The sequence below is a fragment of the Pseudopipra pipra genome, chromosome 6, assembly GCF_036250125.1.
Source record: "Pseudopipra pipra isolate bDixPip1 chromosome 6, bDixPip1.hap1, whole genome shotgun sequence".
Lineage (NCBI taxonomy): Eukaryota > Metazoa > Chordata > Aves > Passeriformes > Pipridae > Pseudopipra > Pseudopipra pipra.
The window spans coordinates 13846478-13873939 of record NC_087554.1 but is presented as its reverse complement, the minus strand read 5'-3'; the positions used below and the strand labels follow the sequence as shown (position 1 = coordinate 13873939).

The following is a 27462-nucleotide window of genomic DNA, read 5'->3' as shown; positions in this document are numbered from 1 at the left end:
TTTCCAGGAAACACAAATCTTGTCCTCATTTCAGTCTGCTGCACAGTTACCCTTCTAAAGCAGAAGTTCCAGTTGTTCCCCCAGCTCCCTGTGGCTCCTCCCTTGTGTCTGCCGTCCACATCACCCACTGCAGGGAGCAGCTCTGTGGTCTGAGGGCAGGATCCTATTTTCCTTCTGCTTTAGCATGATCATTCTGGATGATTTGTGGGAATCAGGGAGGTAGAAGTGGTCTCTGTGGCAAATTCTCTGTCACCAGTCTCTTAGTGTTCCCCGCCCTGAACAGGGGGGAATCTACCAAATGAGGGTAACAATATCTACATATTTCATAGGATTATGTTGAGGATGAGTTACTGAGCACCAGGTACTGCTTTCACACAGAATAAGGCTCTGCTTCCCTAAGCAGTTCCAAGGATGATTTTGGAGATTTACAAGTGAAGTAATGTACTGCTCATAGTGAATGAAGTTGGAGAAGCTTACCCTAGGAGCTTGTGCTGAATATGAAACATTTATAAATACTAGCTAAGGCTTCAGTTCAGCAAAGCAGGAAAATGTATGTTTAACCTTAAGCACCTGCGTAATCCCATCCCCATTCAGAAAAGCACTTAATTTTAAGCATGTGTTTCATTCCCATTGTAGCTAACAGTAATGCATCATAGTCAAAGATCACCACAGGCTTATATGCTTTGTTGAATAGTGAGGAAATTATTCACAGGCACATAAATAAATCTGTTTTTCTGTGCTTTGCAGAGTTAAGGCCTCAGTGCTTAAAATACATATTTCTTACTGGCTAACTAGATTTTTATGTTGAATTTAAATTTATCTCTAATATATCCCTCATCTAAGCAAAATTAATATGCTTAATAAAATATAATAAAGAATAACAAATATGATGTTTTTTGCTCAATAGTATTGAAGTTTCAATATTGCTGTTTTAATTTTATGGAAATTTTATTTCTAATAGATTGCAAGACAACAGCAGCAACTTCTGCAACAGCAGCACAAAATCAATCTACTGCAGCAGCAAATTCAGGTCAGTGTATTTTATTACTCTCTTCTGATTATACTTAAATTCCATTTATGGAGAGGGAAGGGTCTAAAATAAAGCAGCCACATGCTTTATTAACAAACCTCAGTAAAGATGCTCTTTATGGGAGCTCTTCATGTCTTAGAAAATTATTGTCAAACATCTTTTTGGTGCAAAGATCTTTAATAGGCAGAGTTTTCTTCTGAAAGTTATGAACTATTTTTAAATCTCATCATCTGGTCATAATTCTGAAATCTGCAATCAGTTTGACTTGTATTGTGTGAAGCAGAAGCAGAATCTCAACCACTGTTTATGGAATTCCTTGTTCTACAAAGGCAAAAGTGAGACATTAGGACAGTACTAAGTCCTTGGGACCAGTCTGCTTATGTACAAAGACCCACAGGTATATGTGTTCCATGTGTAATTTGGAGTAATTGCACCCTCTTGGATCTGGAAATATTCTGGAGATATTTAATTATCTGTACTTGTACTCAGAACCTGGTTTTATTTTGTGCGGGTATATGTGGGTAGGTAGTGACATGGATGTAGAAGCATTGTTGACATGTGACTATATTACCTTATCGGCTTCCTACTTGGAAAGCATTTCCATGGACCTGTTCATTGATTTAAATATTTCAGTTTGGTCTGACAGATGATTGTGCTGCCAGTCATTTCTTATAAGCTTGGGCTATCCATTTTTTTTCCTTAATTAGCTGATTGCTATGTCACTAGATACCAAAACTGAAATTTTTCTTTCCCTCATCCCAAAGGAATGCTTTTAAAAGCTTTTGAAAATGTTGTAATGCAGTTTCAGTTACATTTTTAAGGAGTTTATTTAGCAAAAATAAATGTGTTAATACCTCATATGAGACACACAATTGAATTTTAAAGTACCTTTATTGTTTTTGCCTATTAGAAGACTGTTTATATTAGGTGTACATCAAGGGTGGAAGAGACATAAGAATTGCAAAAGGAAAAAATACAACATCTTCTCTATGTGTTATTTGCAAATCTGGCCTCAGAAAACAAAGAATAATGTCAAAAAAATCTTTAATTGGCATAAAAGCTGAGACTGAAACCTAGCTGAGTCTACAAAACAGAAGAGTTATTTGCATGAGAAAGAGGAATAATGACCAGGTAATTTTTGTTTCTGTTTGGAGAATGTGGGTATATTTTACTGGGAAGTATGTGCTCTGTAGTAAAAAGTTCAAAGGTACTTTATGTTTCAGTTCAGTCAATACTTTCCAGTAGCTTTACCCTTCCACTGTCTCCAGGGAAATGCAGTCTTAGAATAGGTTGCAAGTTTATTTTAGAATAGTTTATGTGTTCATTTTCTCATTCACTTCCAACTTTCCTCTTACACAGTGCTGAAGCCTCCACAAGTTTTCCTTCCCATCCTTTCCTAGATGTATATGTGAAGAACTGTTTCAATGTTTATTCTGTTCGTGTGAGCAAAATTATTTCTTGGTGATCCTTCCCTGTATTTGTTTCAAATTTCCTGCCAATATAAGGTATTCTTATGTCATAGCTTCTCAGTAGTTTGGCCTCTTTATTTGTCTATGATATTTATAGTTACATGAGTCTAATCAGGGTATTTGAGGCAGTGAGGACTGTTTCTGCTCCCAGCTGTGTAACCAGATTGGCAGTGAGCATCTCATTGCCCAAGGAACACTGTAGGGTCTACTATGAAGCTCTAGACATGTTGGGCAGATTCCATCTCAAACATACTTTGGTCTTACAGGGAAATTACTAAAAGAAAGTTTCTTAGGAGATTTTCTTCTAGGCTAAACACCAGCTTACATAGCCCATTTGCTAGTCAGCCAGGTGGTTCTGCTTTGTTTATTTGTTCTTTCCTAGTTTTGTGGCAGATTTGGTAACTAGAAGCTGCTTGAGAGAGAAGTTAGTTGCTAAGTTGCCTCTGCAACATAAGTTTGCTGCTGTAGAATTGGTTATGAGTGTTGCAGTTTGAGATTGTGTAGTTCCTTGAGGGCTATAGCTGGGATGGAGGTACTTCTCTCACCAGGAGGCAGGTGAGAGAAGCAGTGCTGTGCTGGTTTTCCCAGGTCCCCTTCCACCATCTTCTCAAGAAGCCTCAATAACAATTCTGAAGTCACACTGGTGACTCTGGGTGGCATTCATCATATCAAGCACAAGTAACTGCAGTACAAACTCTGTCTCAGTTAATCATCCAGACTGTGCTCATAGTGAGCAAAGAGAAGGAAAGCGAAAGGTTTTAGGATGCAATTTGTCTTGTCCTATAGCAGATATTTAAAATATACCAGATAAATTGTTCCCTAAAATGGCTGTTTCTCTCTATTAACTATGAAGGATACTCATGCTGATGCCTTTAGTGTACAGATGAGGTGAATCATACACTCTGTGGCTTGAGGGGGAAACAAAATTTATATTATATTTTTACATTCTTAGTCTCGATTTTGGGCTTGGTAAAATTTGTAACTGTCCCCAGTAACTTCATTTTATTTAGAAGGCTTGTTTAAAGACACTCTTGAAGCAACTTATTTCAAGAAAAAATGATTACCTTCATAGACTAATGTGGGTTTTTATCTGTACTTTCTGTGCTTGGGAAGACAATAGTGTTGTTCCCTGACACTCTTGTTTTGAAGAGATTACAAAATATGGGTAACACAGGTGCCAGTTCCATCTGGGCATGGGCCTATTCATGGCACAGCTACTTGAAGCAAGAACAGTATGTTCTCGAGAATGCAGGAGAGGGGCATTGCTGATGCAGTGTTTTCATCATGAGAACACAGTGTATCACTGTCATCTTCTGAGGTACAGTGTTCATTCTTAAACAATAGACTCTGTGAATACGTGTATCCAGTTCATTTAACCATTTAAACAATTAGAAATTACTTTAGATGGAACTTAGAAGATTTTTGTCAACCAAATGTAAAAGTTAAAATAATCCATATTAAGTATAACACATATTTTCCTGGGCAACTACTGGTTTAATTTACTCAGAATTTTCATTATTTGGTATTTATTATTTATATTGTGCCATATATTATCTATTTATTTAATAATTTTAACACCTTAATTCTTTTAATCAGTGGAGGATTTTTTTGTTTTGTTTTATTTCAGTTTTAAGACCATTTACTGGAGCACTTTACTCCAGACTTGTTATACATCCAAAACTTTGTCAACAATCTATGAGCAAAGAGGACATTAGCTAGGCTTAGTGTCTGAGAACAACCTAGATATTTAAGAGTACAGAGGTCATTAAATGTTCTGCATAATCATCTTGTGTTTTCTAAATGAAGCTAATGTTTCTTTCAGGATGTATGTGTTGGGGAAAGCAGTTTTGCCTGTTGGCTAAAGGGAGTGAGAATCTGGACTTGTTCTCAGTCCTGTCTCTGATTATCTGAAGTTTTGCAAATTGTTTCCTTTTCCTCAATTCAAGTGTAATGTTTTGAGAATCTTAAATGAAAATTTTCAAATAAATGCAGTGTATTATTACTTTTTAGCTCAAATGTTCATAATGTTCATAAACACTCTTCTACAGAGGAGTCCACAGAGATGGGAGGAAATCTAGTATGCCAAATTAAGTTCATCGTTCCGCAGAGCAGAGCTGTGCAGAGAAATCATTGCTTTCAGTGCAAATTAAAGCTGAGAAGCAACTTGTGGGGCAAGTGAGAGCTCACAGATCAGTCTCCAGGTTGAATAAGATTTTTTTAAAAGAATTTTTTTTAAATAAAAAATATGCATTCCTAAAGTAGAGGGGACAAGACTATTTCAAGAACACTTCTTAGCCTGTGCAATGAAAGCAATAATCTCTAGGAATAAGTGAAAAAGCTGGTTAAAGGAGGAATTTGGTGGTACATCATGACTGCGTTGGAGGAAGGGAAGACTTGCATTTCTTGGATAGTTCCAAAAATTTCTTGAGGACCTGAAATCCCTGTGCCTCATTATCAGAATTCAGTCCTTAGGGACTTCTGAGGCTTAGGGACTTCTGAGCCCTGCCATGCCCATCTGAGCAAGGGAGGTGGATCCTACTCTTGCTTGGAATGTGTCACTCCAGGATTTCCCTCTGGGAATGGGGATGTGTGTGGAGTTAAGGGATGAAACTTTGAGGGCTTCCCTCCTCTGGTGGGCAGGTTTCATTAGGGCAAGTCCTAGATTGTGGCTGAAATCTTTAAAAGGGACAGTGGTTGTTTGAGCTTTTCTGCAAAAACTTGTGATGAGTACTACTTTGGCAGATGATCCAAGCTGCTTTTGTCCATACCTGATTCCTCTGTACTATGCTCAATGCCATTGCAGAGCATTTCGTTTTCTGTTTGAATCAGTACAATTTTCTTTGCATAGTGAAACTGGTTTTCTCTGTAAGTATTCTGTTTTAATTCAGCCACTAGAAATTATTCCTAATAGTAATTTTTTCTAGTTATAATCTATACATTCATGCTGTTCTACTTTCATATAAATGTTCTTATGTTTTCTGTTTCAGTCAAGGAGAGTGAACGTGATTACTGTGATAGTAAACAGACAAAAGATTAGTAACATAAAATTATAACTATTTAAACTCTCGTTGAATAGGAATCATTTGAATCATAAGTAAAACTTAAGAGACTGAGCCAATGAGTCTCTCTTCTTATCTATGATTAACTACTGACAATTGAGGTACCTGGTGAGCTGAATAAGGACTATCTCTTTATGTGAAGTACGTGTCTAAAGATCAGGAATAATTACATTCCACATTAGCCTTCATAGCCTCCCTGACCTGGTTAATTAATTTTTTGCTAGGATAATAATAGTAGAAATAGATTTAAAGATATGCTTCATCATTAAGTATGTAACTGACCTCCAATTTTAAGAGCTGAACCTTTCATTTATTGCCTTTTGGAGACAGGTTAAAGCTTCTTGCAGAGAGCTTGCTGAAAATGCACAAGCTGGAATCTAGTTATTGTCAGTTCAGTTACGCTCTCTGAGGTTGTCTTTCTTTGTAAACTCTATTTAGTGTTGACAAGCAAAAGCAATGGTGATGCTACTGTTCCAGCACCGGGGAATATTCTCCCCTACCTTTTTTTCTTTTTTTTTTTTTTTTTTTTCCTTGTTATTGATCATGAAACTGATCCCCTTCCAGCAAGCTCTGCACAGGACCAAATAAAGCCATTGAAAGCAATTTGATACTTCTATTGGCAGGGTACGCAGATCAGATACTCCCTTGAAAGAGAGAGAGACTTATAAACAAAGCTTAGAAGTCTAGGAATAGCCCCCAGCTTCAGCAAACCCTTAAAATATTTTGTAATTGTATCTTCAATCATGAATTAGCCAGGAAAAACAGACCTTTTTTGCCTTTATATTTCACTGCTGTATGCTGTTTTTAATTGCCCACAGGCACACTGTTGTGATCTTCTTTGGAAGTTTAAAACCAGGATAAAAATGCAAATCTAATTATTTCTTTTATCTAATCTAATTAAGTTTTACAAGTAATGATAGATGCACTGCAGCCTCCATCAAACATTTTAATAATGATGTTTCTGGATTAAAGAATAGGTAAAAGTACTGTAATTTATAAGCAGTCAAGATTATGGCAGCAGAAAATGTAAAATATTGTGGTGGCTTAATAAACTATAGCTGCAGTTTATTAATTTACGGTAGAAAGGATGCATTTCCCTTAAACTCCACTTTGGTTGGGAACTGATTCCCAGCCATCATTGGAATATATTTTTACTGTTTTTTAAGCAGCTCAGTATTAAAAATAATAAGTGTCTAACTTGCTTCTGCAATGCAGTTGTGTGCCCATGGACTACAGAAATGCTGTTATGTGCCCGTAACTTGTAGCTGGCTGCTGAATCACTGATTCAAATTTGTGTGGCTCTGCTGTAGTTGTGGTATCACAGCTTCTGTCCAGCTCATAACTTGCTTGGTGTAAATTGAAGCTGATCCAGTGGAGAAAAGACAAATATGCTAAATATCAAAGTCAAATGATTCATATTTTATTTATTATTACATACTGGCTTATTCATGAGTTCTAAAGTCCTTTTGTGATAATTACTCAAGTAAAAAATCTGTCATAGGTCAGCTTTTCCCAGTAAAGGACATCTTTGTGGCTGGTTGGCTTGGCATTTTATCTGTCAGCTGCATGGAAAGAGAAGTGATGTGGGATCCTTACCTTACACTGTGCAAAAGGTTCACGCTCTTGTGCTACTTGTAAGCTTCTGATCTTGCACCTTGGTCCCCCATTTGCAAGGATCCTAGTAGCTGCTCTGTGCCCGAGGCCCTCTGTCCCTGGAAACAAGTTTTATCCTGGCAAAACAGAGTGTAGCTCTGGATTTGACTCTTACCTCAAAACTATGCAGTCATGAGGGGCGGTTGGGTTTTTAAAAAATTTTACGGTGACCTTTTAAGAGTTAAATTAACTGCCTTGTAGTTTTCTAATTCATCATTTGGCATTTTTTATTTTTTCTTATTTCATCTACCCAAGTCTAAACAAATTGCATTTAATGCAAAAATTAAGCCTTGTGTATCTCTTTCATATGACTTCTCTAATTATAGAGCAGTAAATGGTAGAATAGCATATGTTAGCAACATGAGCAGCAGTCTATGAAAGGAGCTACAAGTTAATAAAATGATCTTGTGGTGATGTTGGCCAAATGTTAGCACACATGTTTCAAAAAGTGGTATTTCAACAGACTTGAAGAATAGGACTTTGGCACATGGGTACTGAACATGATCTGATGTGTGGAAATTAGTTAAACCAAAGTAAATGTCATTGTTTCTTAGGCTCATGTTGGTGCAGAAAATGATAGTAGCTGTCCGCCCATTTTCCCTCACCCACGTGTGTTTTAAAATTGGAAATGAAGACACAGGCATTCCCAGTTCAAGTCCTGCTGCTTCATTTGCTCAGGGCGTGCTGTGCTGTGTTCTTGCCACTGGCTTAAGGGCTTGTTCTCAGCTGTGCCTGTGCCAAAGCCAGGGGCTAACATCTCCTTGATTCTGTTGAGCCCAAACACTTGTTCTACACCCTTTGCTTACACAGGGGCCTCAGATTTGAGCCCTTTTAATTTAGAGGCAGATTATAACCAGCTCCTGAATACCAGCAGAGGGTCGAGCAAATACTTGCTGCCCACCTGTACTGCTGCCCAGGGGTCACCCTCTGCCCATTCCAGCGGCGTGTGGAGTGACGTGCCGTGGCAGCCTCAGTGCTTGCTGAGCCAGACACCCTGGTCTAGCTCCCAAAGAGTTTGGCAGAAATTATGCTCTGAACCTGTCTGGTGCTATTCCTCTGGTAGCACAGGTCCACATCACCCTCTCTGTCAGTCTTCATGATGTACTCTTTGCAATATTGCAATATTTAGAATAATGTAATAGTAATGCACTATTTGCTACAGCACAGAAAACCAGTTTCCTTCCTAAGTGGCATGTGCACAAACTAAAATGGAAAACTGGGAGTGGAAATTGTGCCAACTGGCAGCCTATCCAACAGGACAGATTCTGTGAAGTCTTATTTGCTTGAGAAATACTTGCACAGCTAGTATTTGGTGACTTGTATACTAGGTGTTACTCATATAAGTGGCCTTTTCAGAACTGAGCATCACATGCAAGGAAGGACTTAAGATATTAGTATTGTGGTTGGAATATCGAAGATATAAATGCAGCATGGATTTTAGGGAATGTAATTTGTTTTATTAGACAGATGTATGTGGAAAAAACAGGCAACCCTTTGGGCATGCCAGCTCTTTTTCATGTCTTACATCAGTGTTACATTGAAATGTATCCCAGGACTGACAGAAACTGCTTGAGATATTGGCCTTTCATTTCTAATTAGTTACTTTTTCAGTGATGACTTTTGTGATTCACAACCATGTGATGGCCAAGAGGGAAAACAATAAGTTTTGGGGTTTTTTTATACCCCCCCCCCATATTTGACTCACTCATCAGGAGATACTGAATAAAGAAAATAGTTACCAAAAATTAGTATTGAAATTACTTGATTTATGAAGATATTCAGATATACAGGCAGGACTGGAATGTGATGATATCAGAGGTCAAAATTTCTAACTGCAGAAGCAGGTATTTGGAGGAAAATGATGAAGTACAGCCCCACATAAAAAGGCCAAAAGCATTTAAAAAATAAATTGTAAAGTACTTTCTGAAATCTCACAGTAAAAACTTAAATTTATCAGATGGACTAAATCCCGGCCTAAGGAATCAAAGTGTTTTTCAGTTGTAATTGTGGGACTGTTCCAGAATGTAAGCATATTACTGAAGCAATTTGAGCATAAAATCTTATTTTTAATATATTTAATGTCATGACAGGAAGGAATAAGTAAGTGCATTGCTCTCTGAATGCATTCAGGAATTATGAATTCACATAAAGAAAGTAGTAGTATGTGCAATCCAGCAAATGAGCAAACTAGATGTTGTTTAACATTTGGTATACACTTGATGGCATGTAAGTAAAAGTAAAGTGAATGAATATTTTTAATATTTGCTGTCTTATGCAACCAGCTAATCCAGACACTCACAAAAATGTCAAAGCATAATTCTCAAGGAAGGTAAATGGCCTTGCCTGGAATTCATCTATCTAATCCTAAAGTTGTTGTTAAAGTAAGGAAAAACTGGTTTATGACTGCAGTTTACACACTATTTCCTTTTGTCTCTAACATTAGAAACCCCTCTCCCCAAATAATTAGATAATGTAGTGGCTTGTGTTGTATGCAAGGCTTTTGCTTCCTTGAAAGAAGTAGTTTTTTATATAAATCTTGTATATATCATCCTCAGTGTGCTGGGCATTTGCACAGCTTGGGTAAATTATGTCTATATTGAGAATCTAGAAGTTACACAGTGTGCATTCCACACTTGAGGGATGGGAAATAAAAATTGATATACTGTGCGGCACATGATATAACACAGTGAAATATCTTTTAAATTCCAGAGGGATGCACTGACATCACCACGCTTAATTCACATGCAGTAACTCCCACAAAATGTTATTAACTTTAAATTGAAATTTGTAATCATTCAGTAAAAAGAAAATAAATGATGTAAACAGTATACAATGGTGCATTATGAAATGCTGAATTCATCTTTTTTACCCACCCAAAATGACAGTATAAGAAAACATTAAAGTTGTAACACTAAATAATAAAAGCAAAGAAATTCACAGTTGATGGTGAAGTGTGAAATCCATCTTGAGACACATCACCGCCCCACAGCATGGAAGGGCACTTCTGAGTTAGGGAACTTTATTTTAAAGTAATGTATTAGTCATTTTTATTTTGTAAAAGAGAGATTAACCAGTTGGAGGAACATACAGTTAGTTTAAAATCTAGATTAGATAGAAAAATGAACAGCGTGGTATTTGCTACAGGTAACAAAATAGTGCAATATATACCTAATAGCCTAAGCATAGTCTGAGATTCTGTATTTGACAAAGCCATGTATATAGTATAAATATAGAAATAAACCTTTATCAGAAGAGGGGGTATGACACTTGTTTTTGCTCTGACAACGAGTGATTTGTATGAAGAACACTACTATCACATTTCTAGCTTTGCCTTTTCCATCTCATTGAATTTTATTGGTGATATATTTTCAGGATACTCATCTCCTCTGTAACTGCTTATCTGAGTGTCTCATAAGCTGAAGTGTATTATCCTCACAACAGTCTTTTGAGGCAGAATAAAAAGCATATAGAAATTTGGGGGCATCTAATTTTAGATATCTAATTTGGGTGGCTGAATTAGGACTTTTGGCTCCATATATAAATCAGTCCAGGTGCTGTGAATTACCTTCTGTTGATTAGACAACGAGGTTCCTAATTTAAGCACCTTAGTTACATTTCCAAAGTGGCTAAATCTAGTTCTTATATGAAATTTGATGGACCTAAAATCTTTGGTTTCAGAATTCGTAGGGTGGTTCTATAAAATCTTGATTGTGTTTTTTATCATGATTTTCTGTCCATTTATCACTTGCCTTAATTTACTCTGTTGGAGCTTTTAGCTTGAGTGAATCCACTTCAGCCAGAGAAATATTTGTTCGTTCTTCTCACCGACTGCTCGGCATCAAATGAAAACCATTTTAGCTGGCTCGAGTCTCTCATGTGGCCAAACTGCTGACCAGAAGTACAGCCGTGGTCATACAGAAAGAGGCAAATGGAGAGGCTATGCTCAATGAATTCTCTAGTTTCCCAAATCCATGTATTTCCCTTACTGATGCAGAGCAAATTCCATGGCTGTGAAACATCCTTTGAACAGTGGCTTATTGTGGAGAGAAAATAATTTTATTTTCAAAGAATGCCTGCATTTCTTGGCAGTCCCTTGCACAGTTTGTAAGGCGTTCAAGAGACTTACTTGAAACAGACATTAAATAATGTTTTTTATTTAACCAAAATGGCTGTTTTTAAACAGAGATCTTGCATGGCACATTTTAGGCCAGAATATATTTTTACAGCCAAGTTATAAACCTCCGAAAAAGGGGGCTTATAATGGAAAGGTTGACACAACGTTAATTTTAGTGTTGTAAATGCAATGGTATAATTTTGGAAAAAAGCCTTTATAGCTCTGCTAAGATATTAATTGCAGGAAATTACAGCATATCCTATTAAAGTATTATGTCAGTGGCATACATAGCATATAACACCTTTACATATTCTCCCTTGTTTTCACGGTAACGTTTTGCATTTTGATGTGTGAGGAGTAGGTGGATGAAGTGGCTCAGTTTCTGATCACTTTTGCTCAGGGGAAAAATCCAGCCTGGGTAATGCTTGCTTATGGCCTCCTCTAGAAACAGGTCTTCTGTTAACCAAGTAAATCTGATAGAGGCATTGAGATACGAAACAAATTCTGCTCAAATGAAAGTCTTTACTTTGTTTTGTGACTTTTGGGCTAGGGTTTTTAATTTGAACCCTATCCTTACACAAATCAGGTTTCACCAGACTCTTTCCAGAATGACAACTACTTTTATGACATACTTAGTTTTGCTGAAAATGGCTTACTTTTCATTTACTTATCCTTACTGAATCATTTCTGACTGTTACTGTGACTGCATAGTAGACACACTTTTTTAATTTCTGTTCAGTTATTTATTCAGAAACGCATTTTATATATATGGTGGAGGTGGAGCTTGTAGCTCCCTATGAAGTTGAACAATGTAGATGTGTACATTGCATTGTACAATTTTTATTACTAAGAAATAGGTTTTTTATTGTGTTTCTGTCGCTTAGGGTTACAGAGGTATAATAATATCATGTTTTCTTTACAAAAGTTTTGTTTTTATAAGGTAATTATTTGTTAATATCTTGATTTTAATATACAGTAACAACAGTTTTTTCTCACCGTCAGATCTTTCAGGACAAATGGGCCACCTCTTCACATTTGTAAAGTGCCTCATGTTGAGGTCATAATCCTGTCTGGTGTTTTTCATTGCTACAATGGCACAAATTTGCAGTGAGGAATATCAATAACAACATGCACAGGGTTTTTTAACATATAAAATGGGACCTGGAGTCTTGATATCTTACACATATTCCCCTTTGACAGCAGCGGAGCATGCATGATTCTTTACACAGACACACACAAAAATAAAAGCCATGACTGTTGTATAGTTGATGAGTTTTTAACAAGATGGGAGAAAAGGCCTTCTCAAAGACCCCACTGATATGCAAGTTCATTGGACTGTTGATGTTTTCCATTAATTGCAAGGCTTTAGCATAGAACCATTGACTATATCTGGTTTTACTTATTAAATCCAGAACTGCTTTTTCTCTGCCTGCTGAGCAGGGAAAACTCCATGCTGTACCAGTTTCTTTTTACTTGAGTCTCCAAGTATCATCAGGATTAAAGCTGTCAGAACAGTCAGCCCTCTTTATTTTGTGGTTTTAAATACAAAGCTTAATATTGTTGCTTGAGAAATGTCATGCTTTCAATGTGTTAGTTAAAAGTTGTGGAGTGGACAAAGTAAAAAAAAAAGGTCCCTGTTAATAGCAGGCATTGAAATATGGCTTTCACCATTTCAGGGATAGAAGATACAATTCTGCATTTTAATTTGTTTTTATTCTACACCACTAACTTGTCTGTATTGGCTTAATCCTACACTCAAGTATAAGGAAAAACTCACGCTCAACTTAGTGACAGTTTTGCTTCATTGAATGCAGTGCAGGGTGCCATTTCCTCAGCTAGTGTTGTTCATGTTCTCTCCTCTTATGTCAGTCTAACACTAGAAGTACAGAATTAGGTCCTCTTTTTAAATACAAAAAGAGCTCACGTGGAAATGACAGCATTTCATTTTGCTTTTTTTTTTTATTATTCACTGTAAAATATTCCTCTGCTCTATGTGTGCATTTCTATTTGGGGATAAGTGTGCCCATCCACCACAGAGTGCTCGGAGGTAGCTGATATATTGTATATCAATATTTTTATCTTGCATGTGTTTACTTCAGTTATCACTTCGTGCAATTAATTTTTTTTAATCATCAGAGTCCTTTTGTTTTATCCAGGACAACATAGATGTGTTCTTTACACTTTGTAAAGAACAAAAATTAAAATAATATTTTTTTTGTACTACATTCCTTTTTGGTTTGTTTTAATTGAGAAAAGACTCTCTTCCTAGGCGAGGCTATAAACATGTAATTTTATTTGTTTTGCTATCAGTTGAAATATGCATACATTTTACATGTAACTTTAGGAGGAGCAGAATTACTAGTAATTTATACAATAGACACTGATGATTATTGACCATTAGAGAGTAATAAAACATTTCCTTTGTGAAATAGATGTGGCATCAAATGTCTTTATTTCTGACAGTAAATGTTTCAGGTTTACTTCACAGACATTAATGTTATTACATAAAGGTAAAGACCTGGCTACACTCTGGCAAACAGGTCATTTCTTAATAAAGGAATGGAGTTGCAAGCAAAAGAAAAAAATACTTTGAAGAAAGTCTCAAGCTCATGTGTATATTAACCAGAGCAGACGAAATGATTTATTGGGTTTTATACACAATCTGTAAAGGGTAAGCATTGCTAACAGAATGAGTGGCAGCCTCAGGGAGCTGAGTAGCCCCCAGAGACCAGCCTTTGTTCCTCTGGACTTGACAGGCATGTGTCCCTGTTAAATGAGGGCTTAATTTCTCTCATATGTGCACAATTTCCAAGCTCAACAAAGGCAGCTAGGACTGGAGCTATTTAAAAGAGCCAGCTCAGGAGGAAGCATTCCTGGAGAAAGGGGATGCTAAGGGGATAATTACTCACTGTAGTTCAGCAACAGATTTTTTTTTAATTATTTTTATTTTTTTTAAACTTAAAATACCCCAACTTTGTTTTTTAAACAGAGTTTATTAACGTGGTACTGCCACTGTCGTTTTACATAAACATACATTAAAATTACAAAGATGCTATTTCTCTTTATGAAATAGCCCCTTTAAAATTTTTTCGGTCCTGCTGACCAAAAAATAATAATAAATAAAATAAAAAATAATGCACTCATATAATTTTGAGTCTGCTATGAAAATCACCATCACTTTAAGCTTTTGGAAAGTCTTTCTTTCAAAATGTGTAGCAAAATTGCTTTTCCAATGTCTTCATCTTATTTTTCAGTCTTTCCTTGTCTCACATACGGTAGCAGGAGTTGTCCTTAGTGCTTACTTCTTTTATGTAAATACGATAATTAATATTGTCCAGATAAATGGTTCAGCACATATAAAGCATGTTAATATTTACTTGATAAAATGTCTAGTGTGGTATGCTTTTTATAAACCTCTTACTACATATATAAATTTGTGTCTGGACGCAGAAGACCTTTATGGTGCATTTCAAGTAGTCTAGTGGTGCTACTCCATACAAGAAGTAGGTCTTTTACTCCATTTTTCCAATGTCCCTTGGTCCCTCCTGTGTACTGGAAGTTGGTATTTCTGTGGAGAATAGGCCAATTGGTGGACAGAGTGATGTCATTTTTTTTTTAAATGTGGAAAACACAGTTATTTTCTTTGGACAGTGTTAGCAAACTGTTGTTACCCGTGAAAGAAAGATGAACCTCTCCAGTGCAACAGGTTTGAAAATGATGTGGTCACCATTAGCAAACCACTTTGTTAAGAATTACTACATGGTTTCAGGCTTATTTCCTATTCTGAAACAAACAGGAAACTTCCTTGTGAAACAGGCAGCCCATTTGATTCTTCTCAGTCAGAACGTACTGATCCTCTTAAAATCAGAACCCAAACAGGTGGAAAGAAGTGTTCTCCCATTGCTCTGTGAGGTTATGGGCTGAACAGGCTTCAACATGGCATAGGAGAAGACTTTTGGACATGTGGCTTCTAAGCTCGTAGCCTGTGCTCAGGACACGGTGCGTATTTGTTTGTGAAAACTGAGACAATGATAGCAAATATAGAGTGACCCCAGTAGAAGCAGCTTGCTTTTTGCATCGAGACAAGCCTTTAAATGTGAAAGGGATAAAATTTAGAAACTAGAGCATCTAATGGAGTGCTGCTTCCAACATTATATAGAGTTTGTACAGGTAATACTAGCACTGCGTCTTTGTCACAAGCCATGTGAAATCTTTGTGAGATTACTCACTGTCTAATGTTACAGATTTTTTTTTTAAATTGGATCCCTCCTATATGTTTTGTGTTGTGTTTTCTTGTGTTGTGGGGTTTTTTATTTTTATTTATTTTTATAATCAGTGTTGTAGGTTGATATTCAGGTATTTTCAAATCAAAATTGAACCAACCAAATTTGACTTTCTTTATTAAGCATCCATTTAACTTTGGATGCAAGACTCAATCTTTCCAAATCTAGGAAGGTAAACTGGAGGAATGTTTTGTCTTCCCTTGCACGGTTTCTTTGCCATGTAATTTTTGTTTGATAACTTGACTTAAAATTTTCAGTTCAAATGCCCCTTAGAACCAAAATAATATTATTATTTTTAAAATGAATTGATTATAGTTATAAGAACTGTTTTTTAAATTTCTTGTGAAGCTTAGAGTCTCTTAGATCTACATAAAAAATTGTAGTTCAAAAAGTATTAGAGAAATATTTTTTTCCTAATTTCAGTATTTCCATTCAGTATATCCATTACATAATCTAGGCAACATATGTAGGTATCCTCATAGAATTAGTTGAGCAAATAAACAGGTTTTTATCTGCCTTCTTCATCCTGGTAACAGATTTACAGCCATCAAGGCTTAGAGTCACTCATTTATTTCCTTTCTCCCTAGAGATGACAAAGTGTATAACACTTGATGAGCTGCAGCATCCAGGAACATTCAGACGTTAATAGAAGGACCTATATTGCAGGTTGAAATCTTGCCTGAATTAAAACTCTGCTTTGGCTGAAGTTAAGGAGTAACATATATGGAGGGACATTTGGTAGCTATAGGGCCCAAGGAAAATGATTTAACCTGGATTCCATGTAGATTCTGACTAAGCCTTTCCCTAAAGATTTGTTTTCATTTTCTGGGGGAGAAGGGTTTTCTTACCAAGAGACTTTCTTTCTATCTGATTAAGAGAAAGCACCTCCTAATCAGAAAGGAAGGTCCCACACAGATTATCTTCTTGTCATGCTATGACAGGACACAGATTTCACTGAGGCTTTTGTGAAGAGCTGCAGAGAGTATTAAAGCTGTGGCTCCACAGTACTTAGCTTTTTTTTACAATAGAAAAGAAGAAGATGAACTAATGCTTACTTTTACCATCTAAAAATGAACTTTTATTCCTTTGCTGCATTGTTGTCTGGTTACCAGAATGAAATGTTAGTCATGTAAAAGTAGCGTATCAGTCTACTGAAGAAAAAAGGAATAATTAACACTTTTCTCTCACATTCTTGCTACCTGATGCTTTGACTCAGTGTTGCACTTCCCCTAGACACTTCCTAGATATTCTTCAACATCTGCCTTTGTCTTGTGGGAGTTTTATTACTATTTTGCAGCTTCCTTTCACAAAATGGTCATAATGAATGCAAATTTCAGAGAGCCTATCTGCCTGTTTGTTTCCTGTGTTTATCATAGCATTTAGCTTTAAAGAAAAAAACCAACACAGCCCCCCCAAATCAAAGCATTTTTTACCTTTATTTCCTAAAGAAAGGACTTTCAAACAGCTATGCTGCATGTCTGTCTGTCAGAGTTCCAGCTGAAGAGTTTTTGGACACATTAGGTAATTAGGTGACCTGACCACATTTGAGATATAGGAAAAGCCTGAAAGGTATTGCATTCAGTTAATTCTCATTAAAGTTAGTTACCCTGATAAAAGCTTTTAGGTTGTCCTGGAAGTAAAGGCTTTAGACTAAGCTCTCCCCATATTAGAACTTGAATAATGTAGTTGGGAAAGAGATGTTAAAATGTCCTGGCTTCAGGCGAAGTTTTGATCTGGGCTTGTACTTTAATACATAGCAGAGAAACAAAACTCTGAGTTTGTATCTCATGCAAAACCATGGGAAGCAAGCATTCATAAATCACATTGCTTACCAAACTACTTGTTCTGGATATGCACATGCTTCCCATGGAAACAGAGCCTTGTGTACTGACCAAAATAATGTCCTCTTTCCTTCTTTGCACAAGTTCTGTACATGTCAGGGAAAACAGAATGAAAAAGATTTCATTCCCAGTGATACATTTCATCTCACCCTACATATTTTCTGCAAATTTACCAGTTAGAATTTTGTGTGGAGTTTCAGTGATTTACTTGGAATATGCTGTGCAATTTGAAGAAAGATCTTACTGGGAGATTTTACTCTAAACGAACAGTCAATCTGTCACCTGCTGTAGATCTCAGGTTCTTCCCTTTGTTATGTTCACATTGCTGAGGCAGAGTTAAAATGCGTTCCATTTTATGCACGTGGGGTTTTGCAAAACTAATGCTTTCTGAACTTTTGGTGGCAATACTATGAATTTGTTGACAATAGTCCAGTCTAAATTAAATTTATGGAAATAAACTGAAATAGTTAAGGTTTAGGTGCACTGGGGACTTAAATTATATATTTTTAAATAAGTTTCACCTCATTTATTTCTTTTCATATTGCTCTGTACTGTGGGAGCAAGTGTTCTAACATACCAGAAAGAGAAGTGCTTTAATTCCGTTAGAGTATCACTATAGTAAGAGGGTTTGAAAGAGATCTGTAGTTTTCACATTTAATCCTCAAATTTTAAATTATTTTTCAGTAATTCATAGCTAGAAACAATTTGCCTTGAAATATACTGAGCTATTTTTGTGTATTTTAGGAAGGAGGTACAACTGTGCCTGGACAAAATCTGGCACTTTGTCAAGTACTTCACTATTAATTTTTATCTCAGGCCCATAATTTTCTCCTGACAGTTTGTACTGTTTTTCCCATGTGTTCATTGATAGGTTTATGATCAATCCTGTTTCTAATGTAAAAGGCTACATAGTTTTATAACCACAGCAGTCCAGTTCCTCATAATGACTCACCTACATTCAGTGTTCTTGTACTGGGGAAACTGGGCAAACTTCCTAACCAGGAGTAACAGAAAAGTGTAGTGTATTTGAGGAATGACTGGGAGACCTGTTTGTTTCATTTGTCATGATGCTTAAAATGGCACTATATCTTAAAAACTGTGTTGCAGCTCTCAGAGGAAGCCACTTAGTTGCTTCTTTTCTTGGGGTGTTCTAGACTCTTTGTTGTCTGAGTTCATGTGCTTCCCAGTCCTGTTTCAGGATTTATATGCCATCTATGTGACTATACTGCAAGAGTCCCCCACAGCCTGGCGGTGTTGCTATCCCCTTGAGAGAAATGCTTGAGTGTCCTCCATCCTGCTCAGATCTTTGGGCTTCCCTTGGAAGGAGAACCTAGATATGAAAGGAGTGGAGCAGAGCCCAGTCTCCACCTGTCATGAGATCCAAACTTAGCTTGGATGCAGCCTGAATCCAGGAGTGTGTAAGAAACATATGAGCCCAGGCTTACAGAGACACAGCAGGATTTTTTAACCCTCACATTCACACAAGGCCTGACTTAAACAGTGTGTTACCCATTTACCCAGCACTCACTCATTTATTACATCTTATATTTTCTGTGGTTCCTGGACTGATACTTTACAGATCAGAGGCATCTTTCTGGGGAAAGGAAGCCCTACAGTCCCTGAAATCTCCATTCATCTTAGCAGAAAGTGCAGAGATCAGTAGCTACACAATTTGATTTACTCTCAGTTTAGTGAGTAAAGTAGGTTCACAGAAAAGGGGGCACCAGGGCTGGCAGGAGAGCAAGCATGGGAACGAGTGCCTGCGAAAGGAGAGGGATTGCAGGGAGAGGAACACTTGGGTGGGAAGACCTTCCACTTTGAGGAGTGAGGTGCTGCATTCTGCAAGCTGCACTACAAAGTGGAGTTTAGAATTGTAGGAGCTCTGATCTTTTTCCTTGTGAAATTTGCTCTTTCAAATGTTGTCTGTGGTATTTTAGCCAGTGCTGTGAAGAGACTGTTGTAGTACACAGCAAAAAGAGCAAAGGGAGCTTCACTTTCTAGAGCTGCCAGTTTTGCAATTTGAGTAGAAAAGAAAAATGCCAGATTTGTATTGTTGGCCTGATTGCTTCTGGAGATGAGGTCTATGCAACTCTGTTGTGTGTGTCAAAGACAGTATGCCACTGAATTTTCTGCTTGGTGGTTGATTTCAGCTGAATTTGGTAGAAAAATAGATGTTTTGAAGAAAACTAAGTTCCCCCAATCTCTGTGAAAGTAGTCAGCTAGACTGAGGTGAGGGATTTTTTTCCATACTCCTTCAGACAGGTTGGGTTTCTTACATGTACCTTTACACAAAAAGTTGCTGTGTAAAAACTTGTTGAATGGGAGAATAGGAGAGAGTCCTTGTTAATGGCCCCAACACAGGAAAAGCTTCAACTGAAGCTTTTACTTCAGTAGACAGTGAAGTAAAATGCCTGAAAGTCACAAATCCATTGACTATATTTGCCCTTAAACTTGTGAAACCTCTCGTTTCACTTGTTGTTTTGATGATTTGATGATTTGTTGTTTTGATGATTTGAACAGTTTGTGTTCCAGAAGCAAACAGTGAGTGGAGATATTCAGTGTCGTCAGTTGATCTATGAACTGTGACCAGATAGCACCTCCAAAGAAAATCTGCGTACTTGGAATAAATAAGGCTATGGAAAACAACTCAAGACTGGAAGACAAGGGAAATTGCTGTCAAATTATGATCTCAGAGTGCTTCCTGTAGTGAGAGAAAAGTCATGAACTAAAAATGTCTGATCTTTTGGTTTCCATTCAGTACTTCAAAGAGGGATTATTGGTGTTTCAGAGAAGTATTTAAAATGCATATGCGAATACACAGGGGTATAAGTGAAAATATGGAATAGCAGTAGAAAAAAGTTATAACACCCTTGAGTTTGGGATAGCTTCTTTAACTGAAAAATCACAAGTGGATTATACACACATCATACCATCAAAGATATTGAATTTGTTTTGGCAAAAAAACATGCAGAAATATTAAGTAGAGTGGTGGGAAAAAGTGGAAAAATGAAGAAAGTTCTGAATAATAAAAATACAGTATTTATATAGGTCATTCCTTTATGCTGACAGAAATTTTTACTGGGGAGTAGTTCTAGTCTTATATGGTTACAAGAACATGAGTTTCTTCTGACTAATTTTATAATTAATAGGAGGCAAATTTTAGGTAAAATAGTGTGAGAAATTTACACAATGCATAGAGACAGTGCAAAGGTGGGAAACAGATGTGTGTGCATGACAAGTCTCTGTCTATGCTGGATGTCTTTTCTCTGCCTATTAGTTCTGCCATTTTTCCTTTGGTTTTGTTGTGTTGTTTTTTTTTTTTTTTTACGCTTCTCTCATTTCTTCCTTGCTGATGAGAAAGACCACTTCTGCACATAAAATAATATCAAGTTAATATTCATAGCCCCACTTATGGAAAAGGTGGTTAGTGCACAGTTATTTAATTCATTCATTGTTTAAAAGTGCTTTGAAAAATCAAAAGAATAATCAAAATCTAAGAAAACTGTAGAAACTGAAATCTCTGTACAGTGGAAATGTTCTGAAAAGATATGTTGTTAATGATCTTTCATTTTAAAATAGCTTTACTGTATCATTTATTTTTTGAATTTAAAAAATGGCTACAAATAGTTCGTACAATCATCCCCAAATTCCAGCAGTTTACCTCTACCAGATACCCTGGGTATCCTGGGGGATAAAACTGCAGATCTAGTCACAGTCTTACTGCTTTCATACACATGCACTGCATAAACTCTGACCAGCTGTACTCTATCAGACTGTGCTTTTTATCAGGGATAACTAGTGACAATATAAAGCATGATAAAGAGAGTAATTCACAAGGTTTCTACATGTCACCAGAAAAACAAGATGAAAAATACAGTTTAACAGTATCTGTAGTTCTGGTGTTGCTGGTTATACATAGTGAGTGGGTACCAGCAAAAGGACATAGAAATAAAAAGCAAAGGGTTGAGAGTCTTTTCAATATACTTAAAAATCTGAGCACTTGGTAGGAAATGTGGGAGAGAGAGTTCAGATCACTGCTAAAATTAGCAATTGAATTCCTTTCAAAACACCTAATCCTTTTGTTTAAAAACTTAGCAAAAAGCCATCCATTCTTTCCTGGAATTAATTTTTTCCCCTTGAAATATCAGATATTGACCACAATTTATTGCAAGTCACTGATGGAGCTGAACTGGCACTATTGGAATGGTATTGGAGGAGAGTCAATCCTGTTCAAATATGTTGGAGATTTTGTCATGGTAAGGGCGATCTTAGACTCTTCAGTCATGATTGCTTCTAAGAAGTAAGGGATGTTCCTCTCCCTGAAGAATTGCAAAATCTGTCTAGATAAGACTCAAAAGAAGGTTATAAAAAGGAAGCTTTATTTATCCTATTTTACAGGCAAGAAACTCAGACACTTAAGTGAGTTGCTCAAGGTCTCGCAGGAAGCCTGGGTGGAGCTGGGGATTGAACACAGATAACCTGAGTGCTGGGCTCAGAAGACCAGTTTAAAATGTTTTAGAACGTGGCTTTATTATCTATTAAGTAGGGTCTGAATAACGTGGAAATTATGAACTGGGGAACATGCTAGGTACATAATAGATCTTCAGTGGAAGTGTATGGTATTTTATAGGAGAGTATAAACTTGTTGGTTGCTGTTTCAGGCATAGGTTAATATCACTTACAGTGTGTCTCAGTACACTGAGCATACACTGGAAAACACTAAAGAAAGGGAGTTTTTAGATTGCTAATGATTTCCTTTTAAGGAACATGTGACTAAGGGCTGAGAGAATTTGCTGCTGAAACTGCTTACTATGAGCCTTTGAAAATTCCCTGTCTAGTTATTCACATAGGAAATATCTGGTTGCAGGCTGTGCAGGCTTCCATGAGTACCCCATATTTATAAAGCCCGTTCATTCAGGCCTTTGAATGGGAGAAGTTGACAGAAAGAGAGTCATTTTTGTGAATTCTTTTTAAGTATATAGTAAACTTGCCTCTTGACTTTTGGATTTGATGCTTCATTGTGATTCACACAATGTACAAAAGCCATGTGCTACAGAGGCAGATAAACACAGAGATGAAATATCATCAGTTCATTTTAATTTTTAGGATCATTGATTCTTTTTTTTTTTTCCCTAGCTATAGTATTTTTACTGTGTACCTGCCTATAAGTTTTCCAGCTCTAGGCTGTCAGTTTGTTATCCTTCATGAAAAACTATACTCACTTAAGGCTGTATTCTCAGAGGCTTTTGGAAAGTAGCCTGGAAAAATTGTTTGCATGTCTGTTTGCACTAGCAAAATCCCAAATTGTGTCTGTTAGTGAGTGTGTCTAAGTCTTCAGTTCTTTTCTATGATTTTCTGTAGTACTTGAGAAATATTTTATCACTACTACTCTTTCAATCAGTAATACTAATCTGTTACTGGAATTCTTTTAATTTCACCCTTAACAAGACTAATTTACATGCTTCAAACATAACTAGAATGTATTGAATGTCCGGAAAGTGATTTTCATGTGAGGCTGGCATGATTTCTGACTTTGAATCCTCTAGCTGTTGCTTCTCTTTGAGTAATTCAACAAAAAAAATAATGAAATCATCAAGTTTCCTAGAGCTCTGCGTTTTAATTATCCTTTTTGCTCAGGGAATGGATGAAAATAAATTTCATGCATGATAAGTGTTATGTATATTTTAGAAAGATATATATTCAACTTGCCACAGAAATCCAATGCAATTATTGCTTTCTTAATTTTATTAAAATATCTTGGGCATCTTACTGACATATTTTAAGGTCCTGATACTTCTCAGACTACCCTGTTTTTTCTCCACCAACTTCCAGGGCACAGCTTATGGCAAGAGCAATTAATTCCAAGAACTTCTTTTCAGGTGAAGTGGAAATAATTTAGACATATAATCTCAAAGTACACCTGTGAATGAGGTACCAAGTTGTTTAGGTTAAAAAATATGAACCTCCATTTTGTTGCACCAAAAGCGTGTGGATCCCAAAAGTTTGTTCATTTTTAACTAATCATAATAAAATACTGGTTTTATAAAAGTTGTGGACAAAAGATAATAGGTGCATGCAAATATATAGATAGGCAGAATTTAAAATACAGATTCCAAAGGAGTGAAGAGGTAGTCTGTCCTTTTGCTTCAACAATTTTGAATGTAACATCAGTTTCAAACTTTGCATGTGGGCTAGTTGGGTATGTAGGCATTCATATTTGTATTAGGCATTCAAGACCTCACATTTAAAGAAAATCGTAAGCAAAAAATTGCCAAGATAAATCATAAAAATTTACACAAGTAGTTCATGTTTCTTACCACATTTCTCTGCCTTTCTTCATGCAGAATATTAGATGCCTTCAGAAATTGTTGTGCTAACTCTAGAGTACAAAGAATATTGGTCTCGAGCATTTCAGCTTAATTGTTATCTGTATAGCTCAGAGCAAGAGAACCACAAGCATCTAATATAAATGAGCAGGGGGAAAAATTGCATGAAAAGGAAAGTCTAGTACCAGAAAACTGACAGAAACTTGAGCAGCTAATTGCTGGAGGCTCCATACAACTTCGAATGACCTAAGGGGATATCAACAAATCACTTTCCACTGGAGTATAGTAACAGCAATGGCATAACAGTGAAATCACTGGCAAAAACTAGGGGAAAAATTCTTTTAAAATATTGGCATTAGCATGTTAGTGAGCAATTCTTTTTCCATTTTAATGGTTATTAATGTGTGTGCTTGCATTTAACATCTGCAAACCCTCCCTTCCCACTTTTCCCCCCAAAAACCAATTGGTGGTGTGGTAACTGGATTTTATGTGTCTATCTCCAACTCCCTTATGGACCCTGAATAATTTTTTCTAATACTGATATTAGAATATTTTCTAATACCCATTTGGCACTAATGTTTATACATTTTCCCCCCAAAAAATGAAGAGAACAGTGATTTTGTTTTAAACAATTAAACATTAAATTTCTTTCTTGATCATGTGTTCCAGGTTGCTCATTTCTAAAAATAAAAATAAAATTCAGAGTTTAAATAAATTAATTAGATCATTCTGCAATCACTGGTGAATGAAACACCATGTAAAAGAATTTGGAAATATCCCTAGTAAGGGACATTCTTTTCTATTTTTTGCAAACTCTCCAAACCCATAAGCTAAACCAATTTTTGAATGTGATGACAGATAAGTTTCCCAGCAAGTCTATTTGGCCAATACTAAATATTTAGTGGTAGATTTTACATTATTCCCATGTTTTGTTTTCTCATGGGCAGTATTGAACCTCAAATATATCATCAGGATCTTTGCAAGGTAGCTTAGTTGAAAAAACAGATTTCTATATGATTTAACTATAATATTGGTTGAACAGCATTAGCTGGGTAACGTGCAATGAACCATACTGCTTTGGGAAAACAATACTTTCTTCTCCCCCTCAGTTACCCACGTGTTTTACCAACAGTTGATGCCATTGTAATTGATGGGAATTTGAACCTTTTCTATATCAAACTTCTCTTTTTGTTTCAACTGTGTTCAACCATTTTTAAATGATGCTGGTAGTGGCAGTTAAAGCATGATTTTGGGACTACTATGGACAGATTTTGCTACTGTTGTCTGTCTTAAAGCATTTACTTCCAGTGCATCTCCAGCATCATGTTGGAAAATTGTTTTCAGTGAACTCATGCAACAGTATAATTCTATAACACAGTTCTGAAACATTCTTTACCCAAAACCCCCTCTGTGCTTTGCACAAAAACTGTGGCTGACAGAGTTGTAGCACTGTTGTGTTTTAAGTCTTGCTTTAAAGGCATTACTCTTCCTCTCTACAGACGACTTGAAAACTTGTGTAGAACTTCCCCATTGGTATTATAAAGATATTTTTCTCCTGAGCAGTTTAAATGGGAAAAAAAAATCTACATATATTCAATGACCAGTCATGGTATCACATTAATATAACTACAAGACAGTGTTGCTATAGTTCTAGATATTTTATATATTTGAAAAAAAATTATGTTAGAAAAGTATAAAGACTACAGAATATATGTTAAGACAGCTCATATTTATTAAACATTTGTAGGTGCAAATGTCTCACTATTACAAAATCCACTTTTGAAATGATCTTTTATTTTTAAATGATCTCATGCCAGCCACAGGTACAGCCATATTTGTGGTTTCCCCCAGATACTGAATGATGTTCTGTAGTGGGGTCAAGCGCTCTCATGACATTTAACTATTGGAAACGAAAGAAAACATTTGTGGTGTGAAACAACAGCACATACTTGACCCTCCAAAGTATATCCATTTATAAATGGATAAAAGTGACTATTTAAAGTTGTTTTATAAGGCAACCACTGTGCCGGCCGAAAACCCCTAATTTACTGTTTGAAAAAGCAAATGATGTGTGGGTACAAGAACATGCATTTTTTGAAAACATCTGTGGTGTTCCTTGTGTTGCATTTGATCTTAGTGGTAAAACAACAAAACCAAGTTTTAGAAGGACGTTGCTGCCATCCTATTTTTAATTCACCATTATGTGTTAAAATAACCATTAGTTTAAAGTGAACAATCACAGCCTTGCTTTCAATGGTTGCTCAGGTATTTCTTTTAAACCAGTTCATAATTTCACAGTTTGTTTTGCTTAAGGGGTGCAGCCGTAGATGCAGATTAGGGAGCTGGTGGTGTCTCATTTGCATTTCTTTTGGACTCCTATTTGCTGTGGGGAAGAGGATGAATGAATGAGAGAAAGTGTTATTTCACCCTCTCTTCTGATCTCCTTATATGTATGGCGAGCTGCATCAAAAGATTAGTTATTTGTGTCATCCGAGTCTCCATTCTGCCCTCTGCCCTCTTGCATGCTCACAGGAGTTGGCATGAGGTCACGATTTGAGAGGGCTGCTTCAAGTAGGTGTGCTTACACCTATCCTTGTATCCCTGCTCAAGCAAAGCATGGCAATGACACCCAACCCATTTTTGTTTAATTTTCTTTCTCTTTTTAATACCCTTTGACTTCAATCATAATTGTAGCTTATAAATAGCTTATAAACATTAGTAAGTGTCGAAGTACACTTGCTGTTTCCATACAAGTGAACTCTCTGAAGGTTATAAAATAAGAGAAGTTGATTGGATTTCAAGCAAAACAAATAGGCGTTAAAATGTGGTTTTGAGGCATGAGAGATTTTCAGAATGTATTTTTAAACAATCTGGATGTAAACACATTAGTTGAGGACAACTTCAGTAAAGATAGCTTTCTTGAACCATCTACAAACCTTTTGTCAAAGAAAGCTGAACTATGACTAAATCTGTGAATGGTATGAATTATTAGGTGATGAATTTTAAAAGTAGTGTCCAGATGTAAATAGTGAAAGCATCCAAAATATTACTCAGCAGCTGCAAGAGCTATAGGAAAAGCTGACATGACAAATTTAGTCATTTCTTAATCACTTTCGTTAGGCGGTATTGTCAGTTCCAAGAGGCAAATTTTCATCTTGATTTACGCCTATAATAGAAATGGCTGAAAACTGAAAAGTTCTCAAAACTGTTTACTTACAAAACACCTTTTAGGTCATTTTGGAAGCTTCCTATGACCTAGAAGTAATGTTCTTTACACATTGGAGTTCAAACAATACGTTTTTAGACAGTTTATATCAACAAAGCATTTTTTTTCTGCCTAAAAAAGTGACCTTAGCATGTGTGCAAGTGGTAAAACCTGGCTTAAATGTATTATTTACAGCTATATCAAAATTTATTAATTGGTTACCTTTGGTTTAAATAAAATTGATTGTTAAAGCAGAAACTAGAGGTTGGTATGAATCCTATTCTGCAGTAGCTTTCAGATAAAAGAAGCAGTGACCCAACTCATTAGCCCTTTGATTTAATATATTGACACTTGGGTACGAATAATTCCGTTTAGTGGCTTCTGCTTCCCAGGGATCAATTTAATTAGTTATAAAATGTGACTTCATGTCAGGAGCCAGAAGAAATGCTGACGTTAAATAAAGTCATACGCAATTTAAACAA

General features: G+C 36.3%; 1 protein-coding gene across 18 annotated transcripts in view; it reads left to right on the top strand.

The window, feature by feature from the left end:
- SOX6 (SRY-box transcription factor 6) overlaps positions 1 to 27462 on the top strand; it is a 375371-nt gene that overhangs the window by 232011 nt on the left and 115898 nt on the right. For all 18 annotated transcript variants that reach the window (XM_064657436.1, XM_064657427.1, XM_064657438.1 and 15 more), the window contains one exon: positions 962 to 1030. In XM_064657436.1, the coding sequence (XP_064513506.1) occupies positions 962 to 1030 (69 nt within the window). The remainder of the gene's footprint in view (positions 1 to 961; positions 1031 to 27462) is intronic.